This window comes from Myxine glutinosa, chromosome 7 (assembly GCF_964187855.1).
Source record: "Myxine glutinosa chromosome 7, kmMyxGlut1.1, whole genome shotgun sequence".
Classification (NCBI taxonomy): Eukaryota; Metazoa; Chordata; class Myxini; order Myxiniformes; family Myxinidae; genus Myxine; species Myxine glutinosa.
This window is the reverse complement of record NC_136267.1, coordinates 35281491-35294987: the sequence shown is the minus strand read 5'-3', so window position 1 is coordinate 35294987 and position 13497 is coordinate 35281491. Positions and strand designations below refer to the sequence as shown.

General features: G+C 40.2%; 1 protein-coding gene across 6 annotated transcripts in view; it reads left to right on the top strand.

Annotated features, from left to right (window-relative positions):
- Positions 1-13497, top strand: part of LOC144888210 (sushi, von Willebrand factor type A, EGF and pentraxin domain-containing protein 1-like) — a 106171-nt gene that overhangs the window by 88646 nt on the left and 4028 nt on the right. For all 6 annotated transcript variants that reach the window (XM_078781478.1, XM_078781479.1, XM_078781481.1 and 3 more), the window contains 4 exons: positions 10509-10729; positions 10858-10911; positions 12880-13016; positions 13109-13186. In XM_078781478.1, the coding sequence (XP_078637604.1) occupies positions 10509-10729; positions 10858-10911; positions 12880-13016; positions 13109-13186 (490 nt within the window). The remainder of the gene's footprint in view (positions 1-10508; positions 10730-10857; positions 10912-12879; positions 13017-13108; positions 13187-13497) is intronic.

The following is a 13497-nucleotide window of genomic DNA, read 5'->3' as shown; positions in this document are numbered from 1 at the left end:
TAGGTCCAAAGTCATACCCCACCACACACAGTATGACTGACATCGATAGTCAGCTGACACTTGTTCCTGCAAGCCTTCAGATGTTCTTGAGACCGATTGTCAAGACAGACGAAAGAGTTGCCGTTTGGGGGCAGAATTTTATTAAGGCCTGTCGACCTCGGTCTGGAGTATTGCCACACCAAATGGGGCTTGCCATACAACTTGATCATAGATTTGGGTCAAAATGGATGCTCAACAAGTTCCACCGGCTGGGATACACTGAGTCTTACACGGAGACACAAAACTACAAATACTGCTTCCTTAATAGTAGGAGTGGAGATGATGTTCCAGATACTTCTGGCACTCTTGACACCATTGTGGAGGAAACCGATGAACAGATCAATGATGAGGTTGCGGTTGATGCTGTGCTTGAGGATCAATCAGTGATGACAGCCAAAGTGCCAGCCAGTGAAAGTGAATTGTCAAGTAATGATCAGGTGGTCTTTTTGGAGGTTGGGGAAACATACAATGCAGTCACTCAGTTTGTTGGAGACAATATAGATTTAAACATTGTCTCTATTCACGGAAACACTCCCTTTCACTCAATGGGTTGGATCGAAGTCACCTCTCCGGCACCACCTTTGCCAGATCCACAGACAACAGCAGCTTTCCCCCGGGTGAAGTTGAAGGCACTCGACAAAGCTAAGATCCTGAGAGGAACTGAAGTAAAGATTATTCCATTTACGAACAGGAAACAGATAGGAACAAACGCGATCATGTTTCTCCCCCTCGCTGAGCTTTCCTCCTCCCTGGCTCATGATCAGCCACTCCTCACTCCAGGTGACACACTCTGGGCAGCGGGGTGGGTGATCAAACCAGAGACTCTACCTCCAACAGAGGGTGCAGCTGCACAACATTCACTCCGTGCCTACCTGCAGACCCGGGACTGGATCCTTCTACAGAGCATGTCTCTGAACCCCAGTGACTATGGATGGACAATAGGTGTGCATGGGTATGAGCCAGTTCCAACACTGGACCCCACGGCTCCTGAGGAGCTATTGCGGTTCACGAGCTGTAATTGTCATGGAGATTGCAGCAACCGGCGATGCAGCTGCAAGAAGAATGGGGTCATGTGCATCTCGGCCTGTGGAGTCTGTAATGGCATTACATGCAGAAACTGCAGTCATGATGTTGAGTCTGAAGAAGACATAGACAATGACTGTTGAAACTTCTGACATTGTGAATGAGAAATAACTCTTGAGTATTATATATGTATGTGAAATAAAAGCTACTTTGTGTGTAAATGTAAAAGTGAAAATATAAATGTTAACAATCAACTCAGAATCATGAAAAACCCTTATTTGACCCCTCATAAGTTACTTAAGGGCCGATTAAAAAAAAAAAAATTCTCGAAAATAATTTTTCGGTACCCGAATTCAACAGCTTTTTTTCTGGGTTTCCCACGGGAGTTGAACTTCAACATTTTAACACATGTTATTACACACCTTTACAAACATAGTGGTGAAGAAATTTTTTGGTAACAATTTAGTTCACAGATTTGTGAAATATCTCATAAAATGCCCTTACTATGAGTGTGATTGCTTTTCGGTTATGAACGACAAAGGTGGGGACAGAACAGGATGCGTTGGTTAATTTTGGTTGCACGAGATTTGGAGGTAAACATTCAGTTGAGCCATTCTGCCTTTTTTAGCTCACCTGGTGTGCAGTTCACGGAGCTTATGCGATGGCGAGTCGTCCGTCCGTCCGTCCCCGTAAACACTTGAAACTTCTTCTCCGAAACCACTGATGGGGATTGCGACCAAATTTGGCACAAATTATATTTGTCGTGTTGTGACTCATTTGTTCACGGCATAAAAAAAAAAATTGGGATCCAAGGGGGTCAAAGTGGATCCAGGTTTGATCCCTCAAAATAGGTATTTGCTTTCTTCTCAGAAACTACACATGCAATTCTGATGAAACTTCACCACAACCTTAATCACCCATGTTGTACGAAAGTTTGTTCGCGGCATTAAAAAAAAAAAATCGTGATCTAATGTGGTGTATGGGGTGGCTTGCCCTCCAAAATAGGTATTTTTTTGTTTGTTTAAAGTCTTATGATTATGTTAGTATGATTCTACATTCTGCCCTGTCTTCTAGCAACCATTGAAATTGGTTTAAAATACCTTTAGTTAGTGCAGTATAATGTTTAGTCTACCAGGTGAGTGCCAGGGGTATTGCCCCTATGTTTTTGTATACACACTAGGCTCGTGTAAGAACAACACATAAAACACGGACATAAACAGAGATCACGTAACTTATAATAAAGGGTGCGGGAGACAAGAGGGGGAGAGAAAGGGAAGCACAACAACAGTAGAGAACAGGGACAGTGGTAGACATGTGGAAGGGAGACGGGACGTCTGGGGGTGGGGGCAGAGTGAGGGGTGGAGGGGATACACAATATAAAACAAATGGACATTACTAGGACTTTCAGGGGAAAAAAACAGGGAATTTGAAAAAGGTGGATTTGGGGTATATTAACGGGGGTAGAAAAGACAAGGGTTTGTGATGGGGGAAGACAAGAGATGGTGGTGAACAGCTGTTTTGGAGACTGTAGAATAATAAATTAACTGCTTTTCTACTTCAGAAACTTCCAGAAACTCGTTATAGCAAAATCAATGTTTTATTCACTTTTGAGAGTTTTGCTGTATTTCACTAAATGTACGAATTAGATATTAATGACGTTGTTCTGCCGGTCGTGGCTGTAGCTCCTTCTGTAGGTCTTTTGTTGAACCTCGTTCAGTTGTTGACCAGTCTCCAGTTGGTTGATCAGGTCAACTGGTCTTCACGTTGTTCAGTCACTCTCCCAGTCCACTGCTTCTCCGTCACTCTCCCAGTTCTCTCTGCTCTTCCACTCTGCTTTCTCTTGGTTTTAAAGCCCCAAACTCCTTTGATGTTGCGGAGCATGCAGGGTGTCTCTGGTTCCCTTATCCAAAACCTTATTTGGCTCTCGCTTGGCCAGCTAGTACTTATTTCTGTTCAAGAGGTCAAATGCTCTGACCTGCTCAGGGAGAATTTGCAGCCTGTGTGCAGTGAACTGAACATAGGCTATTTTGATAAACAGATGGCGGTCCAAGAGCGTTACACATTTTGTCTGAAATTAACTCTCCCGACCACCTGTTAACTCTAGTTCTATGCTCTTTGCTCATTCGTAAAGTAAAACATATTCCACTTTACACACGATCACATTGAGATATATTCTAGCAATACTGTCAATATGAATATTTATTCCCTGACAGTCCCCGGTTTTTCTCTTTTATGTTTATATTAACCATTAATCTAAACATTACCACATTAAATATTCAAACCACTAATCTGGTAATTCAATTTCCTAAGGCATACACCGTCATTCTGGAAGAATTTTGATCACAATACATTTCCTTGCTCATTGACTCTTTCTATGTTGATAATTCAATTCAACTCATTTGCATAAAGATCACAAAACATTCCACCTTCACCAAAACGCAATAATTTCAGTTCATCATTAAAATAATAAAGCATCTGCAACATTTGGCAAAATATTTGCCTTTAATCAAATATTGACATTCTTTGTTTGAAAAAAAGGGGCGGATCACTTGTGTTTGAAATTACAGCATGAAACATTTTTTCTTCAAATGTCTTCATAACACCTACACTATTTGCGTAGGATTTTCTGCTGTTCTGATAGCTGGGCAGAGTCATAGACTGACCCTGCTCTCCATGCAGCATCCTTGCCACTCTTGCTGTGAGCCATAGTAGATTTGAACAAGGCCTCCATCCAGTTGTAGTCGACTTGCCTCCTCACACATCGTGAGCATGGAGCAAGTATTGATGTGATGTTGATTTGTCAACAAGATGTGGAGCAGGGATGCCGGATGCATCCGCAATGATGATGTTGGGACCATGGTACTCAGTTGTCCATGGTCCATACCAGGAGCACACAGCAGAATCATGCACAGCTGTTGTGAAGGAAAAGACGCAGATGTTCGCTTGCAGCTCCATGCTGGCTCCCCGGAAGTTGGTGAAGTAATGACACACGTCACCATATCCCGTAGACGTTGCAGGTAAAAATGTCATCGTCCTGCAATTGCTGATGTGATGAATGTTCGAGGTATTCAAACAAAAGTAAGTGATCGCCCTTTTCCATATGTTGCAGTGTGACCCAGACAAATGGTCACATAATTTTCCCTTGGTGAAGGTAAACATCCATCTTACAAAGGAGTATTTCTTCATCATTCTTTGAGAAAGAGGGTGTATGCCAGGAATAACTTCACTTTTTTTCACAAATTGTCCTTTCAAACTCCTTCCCAGATGTCGTTAGCACTCCATTTGGGATGTGATCTGGTCTTCCCTTTACTCAGCCACATTTATATCTGCTCTCCACACAGATTGAATCAGATGGGGTACATTGTAACATGAAATCACTATATTTTATAACAACTTCACACGAATAATATTCAAATCAGACATGTGTTTTTCACTACTAAACTTAGAATAGCATCCACAATTGCTTTCAGGTTCATATAATTCAAAAATTAAACTCATGCAGGTATTGTAACCCAACTTCAAAGAAAATAAATGCATTAATAATGATGTCACAGCACCTTGCTCCAGCAAGGCTCGGACGCGTCTCGCACGGTGAGGCCTGGCGTTGTCATCCATGAAGATGGGTCTGCTGGCGAGGGTGTGGTCATCGAAGTGCGGGATTACGGTGGTATTCAGGATTTCCTCGGCATATCGCTCTCCGTTGAGGTTACCTCGCACAGTTATCAGGTCCAAGGTGCTGTGACAACCATCCCCTGGCCTGCGTACAGTCCTGACCTGAACCCCCTCGAGCACGTTTGGGACATGTTGGGACGACAAATTGCGAAGATGGTCCCTCCAATAGCCAATCTGGATGAATTGGAACGTGCATTACATCGGGAATGGAACAACCTGCCACAGCAACGCATATGACGGCTTACAGGGTCTATGAGACGTAGGGTTGAGTCAGTGATCCGATCACGTGGGTCCTACACACGTTATTGACGCAAAGATCGCTAGAGGTCTTCTCAGAACAATGACTGTTCGTTAGAAAACATAAACGTCATCCACACTGTCCGTGATGGACCTATAGCTCCATACTTAAATTGAGGTGAAAATATGCCTAAAATTCCCAAAAATTTTCACCTTAAATTATTCAGAATAAAATATTGAAAACGGCATGATTGTTATGTTTTTATGTGACCATAATATCACTTCTCCAGAAAATATAGCAATATCATGGGTATATTACACTGTTTTGACGACAACAAACTTGTAATGTGCGAGGTTGTAAAAAAACGGGGGGGGGGGGGGGTGCTTAACTTAATTCTTTGTGTATATAATATAACAAATAACTACCAGACTCACCACCTCGTTCATCGTCCAAGGTTGTCTGCACATTGATGTTTCGCAAATGTCTCAAAGCTTCTTTCTTGAGACCGCAATTTTTATCAATCAAACAATCAATATATTCAATTCAATTTATTCAGTTCAATTTATTCAGTTAAATTTATTCAATTAAATTTATTCAGTTCAATTCAATTATTCAATTTCATTTAATTTATCAATATTCATCAATAAATCAAATTAATCATTTTGGATGACTCCTTGCATAAGCCCTTTCCCCAATGATGTCAGGACAGATCCATCTATTGACTGAGATCGAAGCTCATCGGTCGTCACCTCTGGTTCATACCTCATGTCAATTGACGAATCACTGTTCTGTCCTAGGGTCATATCTGACCTATTTTTCCATTTTGCCTGGTCTCCACAAATTTCCTTTGCAACCACTAAAGGCAACTCATCCTTCATTCGTGAGATCGCCAAAATGGATGGCAGATATTAAAGTTCTTTGGGAAAAATATCTCATCATTTTTCTTTTAATAGTACCCAAATCTCTTGGCAATATAATTTTCGTAAAAGTCCTGAAATGGGACTGTCAAATTCCTTCAATCATGCTAAATTTTGAAACTCCATCGCTTGTAATACCCAATTTATCCCATAGGGCTTGAAAGTTCTTTTCCAAGTTCGTGCAATCATTCTGCATTGGAACCCTATGATATCATTCATAATAAGCATCATGATTTTATAACCATGGTCATATCATAATCATCTATTTGAAAAACAAACATTTCCTTTATCACCACAGCTATGTGGTATAATCAACAATAAAATAAACTGTGCATAGCAAAATGCTACCTCCTGACCACTTAGTATACCTATTGACAATAAGTCATAACAATATCGACTAATCATTAAACAATTGAAAGAAAAATCGCTTCTACTGCTCCAGCCGCAGCATTCGTCATTTTGTCTGTTCATTCGCGTGACCAAAACGAAATAAAGGGAGCTCAACCATTACACGGCGCTTTTAATGGCGCATGCCATAGGAACTCAACGCAATTTCGACTCGGCCAGAAAAACGAGCAAATTTTGCAGGATGTTAACTGGAATTTGTCGTGAAAATATATACAAAATACACAAAAATATATACCCACAAAAATAAACAACAAACCCAAACAAACCCAAGGTCGACCATATTCAATTCAATTATGCAATTTCAATCAAATATCAATATTAATCAATAAAATTCTAATAATAATACATAATAAAATATCATAAATGATAATATCAAAAGTCACATTTATCAGTCTGATAACTCTATACCTAAGCCTTTTCCCAATGTTGCCAAAACAGTTCCGTCCGCTGGCGGAGGTATTTGATCATGGACGTCACTTTCGACCCATACCTTCCGTCAATTGACAAATAACCGTTCTGCCTCTGGATCATATCTGACATATCTTTCAATCCTGTCTGGTCACAAATGCAAGTTTAACAACCACTGAAGGCAATTCAACCCTTCATTTGTGAGATAATCAACCAAATTGATCAGACAGATATGAACCAGTTCATTGGGTACCCAAAGTGCTTGATAATTAAAATGTTGTAAGATTCCTGAAATGTCGTACCAATGAATGGCAATTAATTCATAATATTGACCAATGTAATCCAATCACACTGAAAGTGCAACCTTCCAACAAACTTTGTGACCTGTAATACAGCATTTATCCTGCAGGGCTGTAAAACTATCCTTAACAGCCCATGCACTCAATTTACATCAAAACCCAATGATGACATGCCTGACATGATAGCAATTTTCATGATTGTAAAACCATTTTCATTGTAAATCATTGTAATTATAAATTGTAAATGAAAATTTACCATTATTGTAAATTGGCAATTATAAATTATAATTGTAAAAAAAATTGTAAATTGTAATTTGTAATGCATTAACATAATCAGAGTCATACCATAATCAGTCATTTCAACAAACTTTGAGAATGAACAAGACCACTGATCATTAATGATGAAGGGTGGGGAAGGGAGGAGGAGAAGTGGCAGAATGCCAAGGGAGGGATGAGGCTGGGGGGGGGGGGTGGGGCGGGGCTCCCTTAGGGGTATTAATACTATGCGAAATACGACACTCATTGTATTTTTCTAAAAATAACTGTGTATTATTGGCTGCACTTATTCTCCCTTACAAGGCTGTGAGAGATTTCATGGTGGATACTATTGTCCCTCTCGAACGTCTGTGCAAGCCATACACTCATCTGTGTATTATCTAACGATGTAAACTGTGTCGTACCATTTCACAAATTATTTTAGCAGTATTGGGGCCATGGTTGGAGGAGGGGGGAAAGAGGGGTGCAAAAACACATGCATACCCACACATACATACCCACATACCCATACCCACACACACAAAAACACAGCAAGACCACATAATGAGGTGATATGCTAAATCAATATGGGATCCATATGGGATATGCAATCCCATCCAATCCCATACAATCAACGATCCTATACATGCCTCATACAATGTGTAATATAACCTGACTTGGTGGGGAAGATGATGGCAGGATGGGGTTTAGGATTGGGGTAGAGGGGACAGGAAATGGAAGGGGGGGGGAAAAGACGTGATGTTAGTTCACCACTTGAAAGGGTCACCAAGTCCATTTACCTGTAAATTCACCCATATATATACAGATCTAAGTTTTGTTTCATCAAACAGGTACAATTTTGTGTTTGGGTCCAGTTAATTGCCTTGCCACATGGCATAGTATCTTATTTCAATAAATTCCTGTATGACCTCCCCAATACTCATCTGTAACTTACATATGTAATTACAATTGTCTCCCAAAATGTGTTTGGCTGGGGGGTGTAGGGCAGGAGAAGGTGAAAGAGGTTACATTTAAAAAAAATCGTTTCTGATCCCATATGTAAGAAGTGGACAGGGACCAAGACGCAACACCAAGCGTTGCCATGGGCAACCTGCCTGCACGCATTTTACAACGTGCCCGGCTGGAAGTGGAAAAGAATGCCTATTCTTAGACCGTCCATCGACTCGTGCAGACTAGCACGTGTCGGATTAACTTTTGATGACAATGCTAAACTCACTTTTGTATTGACACTGGGAATTCATGTTTGAAAATCGAATCCAGCCGATATTCCCTTAGCACTGTATACTGTATAAAATGCAGTTTTTGTACAAAAATCGCTAGTTATTTAAAAATCCTCAGATAATCGTTTTAAAAAATCGCTGTTCAACTTGTGCGAGAGCATATCGACTCGTCCCTCGTGACCACATCAAAGAAGAGGCTCACCACAGGAAAAATATATTATATAAGTCTCAACCGTAGGAACCCAACAATATTTGAATCATCATACAAAAGGAACGGCAGATATGTGACGCAGACCATTAAACTGGAATCACGTATGAAATCAAATGAATACACAAAAAGCATATTCATACACAAAATATTTTCATGACTGGACGAAAGCAGCACCCTTTTCGCTAACGTCCCGGGATTCGTTAGTGGCTCTTTGCACTCGTAGAATGTACCGAAATTTTTTTTCAAATTACAGAAAAAACCAAAAAAATTTATTATTATTATTTAAAAAAAAAAAAAAAAAAATTTTAATCGTCATGACTTCTGAAATCTTTTCACACCTTTAAGACCCCAAAGGGACCAAGCGGTCCTCCCTCGAGGAGGTGTGCCTCGTGGCTTTTTCCACCTTCCACATATCAACAAAAATACACAAAACTCAAACACTGAACAATTTTGCGCAGATTAACATCAGACTACACAGATAACAAACAAAAGCTAACCTTGTTCTGTGGAGTTGACTCCCTTATGGACCACCAATTTGTAGAATAATAAATTAACTGCTTTTCTACTTCAGAAACTTCCAGAAACTCGTTATAGCAAAATCAATGTTTTATTCACTTTTGAGAGTTTTGCTGTATTTCACTAAATGTACGAATTAGATATTAATGACGTTGTTCTGCCGGTCGTGGCTGTAGCTCCTTCTGTAGGTCTTTTGTTGAACCTCGTTCAGTTGTTGACCAGTCTCCAGTTGGTTGATCAGGTCAACTGGTCTTCACGTTGTTCAGTCACTCTCCCAGTCCACTGCTTCTCCGTCACTCTCCCAGTTCTCTCTGCTCTACCACTCTGCTTTCTCTTGGTTTTAAAGCCCCAAACTCCTTTGATGTTGCGGAGCATGCAGGGTGTCTCTGGTTCCCTTATCCAAAACCTTATTTGGCTCTCGCTTGGCCAGCTAGTACTTATTTCTGTTCAAGAGGTCAAATGCTCTGACCTGCTCAGGGAGAATTTGCAGCCTGTGTGCAGTGAACTGAACATAGGCTATTTTGATAAACAGATGGCGGTCCAAGAGCTTTACGCATTTTGTCTGAAATTAACTCTCCCGACCACCTGTTAACTCTAGTTCTATGCTCTTTGCTCATTCGTAAAGTAAAACATATTCCACTTTACACACGATCACATTGAGATATATTCTAGCAATACTGTCAATATGAATATTTATTCCCTGACAAGACCTAGAGGGGGGAGTGCGATTGAAGAGAGTGAGGGAGTTTGTTCTGGAGGCGGGAGAAAAGAGGAATGAAAGAGTGAAGGTGAGCAGAGAGTCTTGATTTTGGCAGTTTCACCAGAAGAGGGTTGCTGGCAGATCTTGTGTACTTTGCTGGAATATTTGTGGGACAAAGCACAGACAGAGCAGGGGAGCAAGGATGGAGAGGAGTCTGAAGAAGACAGAAAGACCACCAACCTGCCTGCGGTGAGAGAGAGAAAGGCTCTCAAAATCATCTTAATCGCAGGAGATCCCAATGATTCTAAAAGCTTTAGTTTCTACAGCGTGAAGCCAAGTTAGGTGTGAGGCAGAAGCAATCTACATTGTCTTGAATCTGAGGTGAGGTTGCTTGAGAGGAGCGAGGGGATGGAGGAGAAGCATACACCACCAACTGACTCGACAAGGCACTACAAATGATGGCAGCGCAATCGATGTATTTGATATTCACCGTTTTGTCATTGTAGTAATAATGGTAAATAATAATAATTGTAAAAATTAAAAAAGATTCCTATATCTCTCGATTTTTTCCCTTCGTGTAGGTGTTTAAATACAGGACCAGAGGCAGAGATCCAATGCTGTCCTCGGGATCCCAAAATAATTGATGGGACTCTCGAAGTCATAAGGCCTGTGTATCGATTCTGTCAACTGATCATCCAGGCGAGAGCAAGGTGTAATATTGGAACGCGACTTGTAGGATCTGAAATGATCACCTGTCGAGGATCTCGTTGGCCGACTGAAACCCTGTCATGCCAACCCGATGGTAATTATGATCATATTGGTCATGTCACTACCACTATGCTAATGCATCTCACACGTTCTGTTTATTTGTACCTGAGATTGTAATAATCTCACCTCCACTCTCCTTTCCTTTCTGCAATCCAAATGAAGGTATCAAGAATAATCAAACGCTGCAGTGGAACGTTTCCCTTTCTGAGGATGCAGGTAAATTTGCCAATTGACATAATCAGCACGAGGACCACAGTTCAGCCTCCTCTCTATGAAGTGCGAGCAGGACATTGCATTGTGTGTATGTCCTTTGGACAATATGTAATATGATCAGGTTCGCTTTTAAAGTGGGAAATCAGTATTTGGTTCCTAATTGTTGTAAGTTTACCTTCCACTAATTATTCCCATTCCCAAAGGGCCTCTGTTTTTTGGGGGGTTTTTTTCAACGAATGATTGCCCTGAGCGTGACTTTAAGTACCTTGTACTGAAAATTCCTCCATTTGGTGTTTCACCCTTTTTAGTGAATTTTTGGTGCATTAGTTGAAAAATATTTCCATGTGGTCCCAATTTATCCCTCCACCCTACCCTACTTGTCCTCTCAGGATGATTACCTCCGCCACCAAAGGTGGATGGAGGTTATGTGTGCACCCCTGTCTGTCTGTCACCATTGGGAGATAGGGCCAAAAACGGTACATAGCAGGATATCTCAAAAACTTATGGATGGATTTGGACGAAACTTGTTGGACAGGTTGTGTGTGTGACAAGAAAGAATCTATTCAATTTTGGTGAAGATGTGAATATGGATTCGGATAGGAGAATTATTTAATTTTTAAGTGATTCTTCAACATTAGGAGATAGGGCCAAAAACGATACATAGCAGGATATCTCAAAAACTTATGGATGGATTTGGACGAAACTTGCTAACAGGTTGTGTGTGTGACAAGAAAGAATCGATTCAATTTTGGTGAAGATCTGAATATGGATTCGGATAGGAGAATTATTTAATTTTTTAAGTGATTCTTCAACATTGGGAGATAGGGCCAAAACGATACATAGCAGAATATCTCAAAAAGTTATGGATGGATTTCAACGAAACTTGCGAACAGGTTGTGTGTGTGACAAGAAAGAATCGATTCAATTTTGGTGAAGATGTGAATATGGATTCGGATAGGAGAATTATTTAATTCTTTAAGTGATTCTTCAACATTGGGAGATAGGGCCGAAAACGATACATAGCAGGATATCTCAAAAAGTTATGGATGGATTTGGACGAAACTTGTTAACTAGTTGTGTGTGTGACAAGAAAGAATCGATTCAATTTTGGTGAAGATCTGAATATGGATTCGGATCGGAGAATTATTTAATTTTTAAGTGATTCTTCAACATTGGGAGATCGGGCCAAAAACGGTACATAGCAGGATATCTCAAAAAGTTATGGATGGATTTGGACGAAACTTGTTGGACAGGTTGTGTGTGTGACAAGAAAGAATCTATTCAATTTTGGTGAAGATCTGAATATGGATTCGGATAGGAGAATTATTTAATTTTTAAGTGATTCTTCAACATTGGGAGATAGGGCCAAAAACGATACATAGCAGGATATCTCAAAAACTTATGGATGGATTTGGACGAAACTTGCTAACAGGTTGTGGGTGTGACAAGAAAGAATCGATTCAATTTTGGTGAAGATCTGAACATGGATTCGGATAGGAGAATTATTTAATTTTTAAAGTGATTCTTCAACATTGGTAGATACGGCCAAAAACGATACAAAGCAGGATATCTCAAAAAGTTATGGATGGATTGGGACGAAACTTGTTAACTAGTTGTGTGTGTGACAAGAAAGAATCGATTATTCAATTTTGGTGAAGATCTGAATATGGATTCGGATAGGAGAATTATTTAATTTTTTAAGTGATTCTTCAACATTGGGAGATCGGGCCAAAACGATACAAAGCAGAATATCTAAAAAAGTTATGGATGGATTTGTACGAAACTTGTGAACAGATTGTGTGTGTGACAAGGAAGACTCGATTCAATTTTGGTGAAGATTCGAATCCGAATCCGCATCCAGCTAGTAGAAAATTTTAAGTGATTCTTCACCATTGAGGGATATGGCCAACCAGGTTGACTCTCAACTGAGTACCGTTCTAGTTTCTAACTGAAATGATTTTTGTGCATTAGATATGCAGGAGGAAGATGGAGGAAGACTAATTTTTCGAGCAAAACATTTGAGGGAAGCTCGGATCACATGGCTCGGTTCTGCTGTTCGGGAATCACTATTCCTTTGCTATACGGGAAAGATATACTGGCGACTGAAGGTGGGTAGTTCACATCTTGCATATTGTTTGTGTTCTCCTTTCAGAGGAAGAAATAAAACCAATATGGTGATGCTGGTGTGGTTTAACTGCAGGTGCTCATGGAGAACACATTTATTGAGAAGGATGGAAGGGACAATCATGACTGTATGGAGTTGTTTGTGGAGAGTAAAGTAAGTTTCTAAAAGACATGCTTCTTATACATTCTTCATTTGAGTTGATTCTTCTGATATTGTAAAACAATCATTTGAGAAAATCAAATTGCCTATATGCATTTCCCAAATGAAAAACAACCCGAGCATTTTAAAGTTATGATCAAATTAGTCAACTGGAATGGAATTCGGCAGAGCACATACTTCTGTCAAGCAGTACAGTTTACATTTTGTATCCTACTGTTAGGCCGGATCTGCATCCGGACCTTAACCAAAATCGAATTGGCTCTTGTCACCGACCCAACTCATCCAAGTTGGGTACTTTGGTTTTA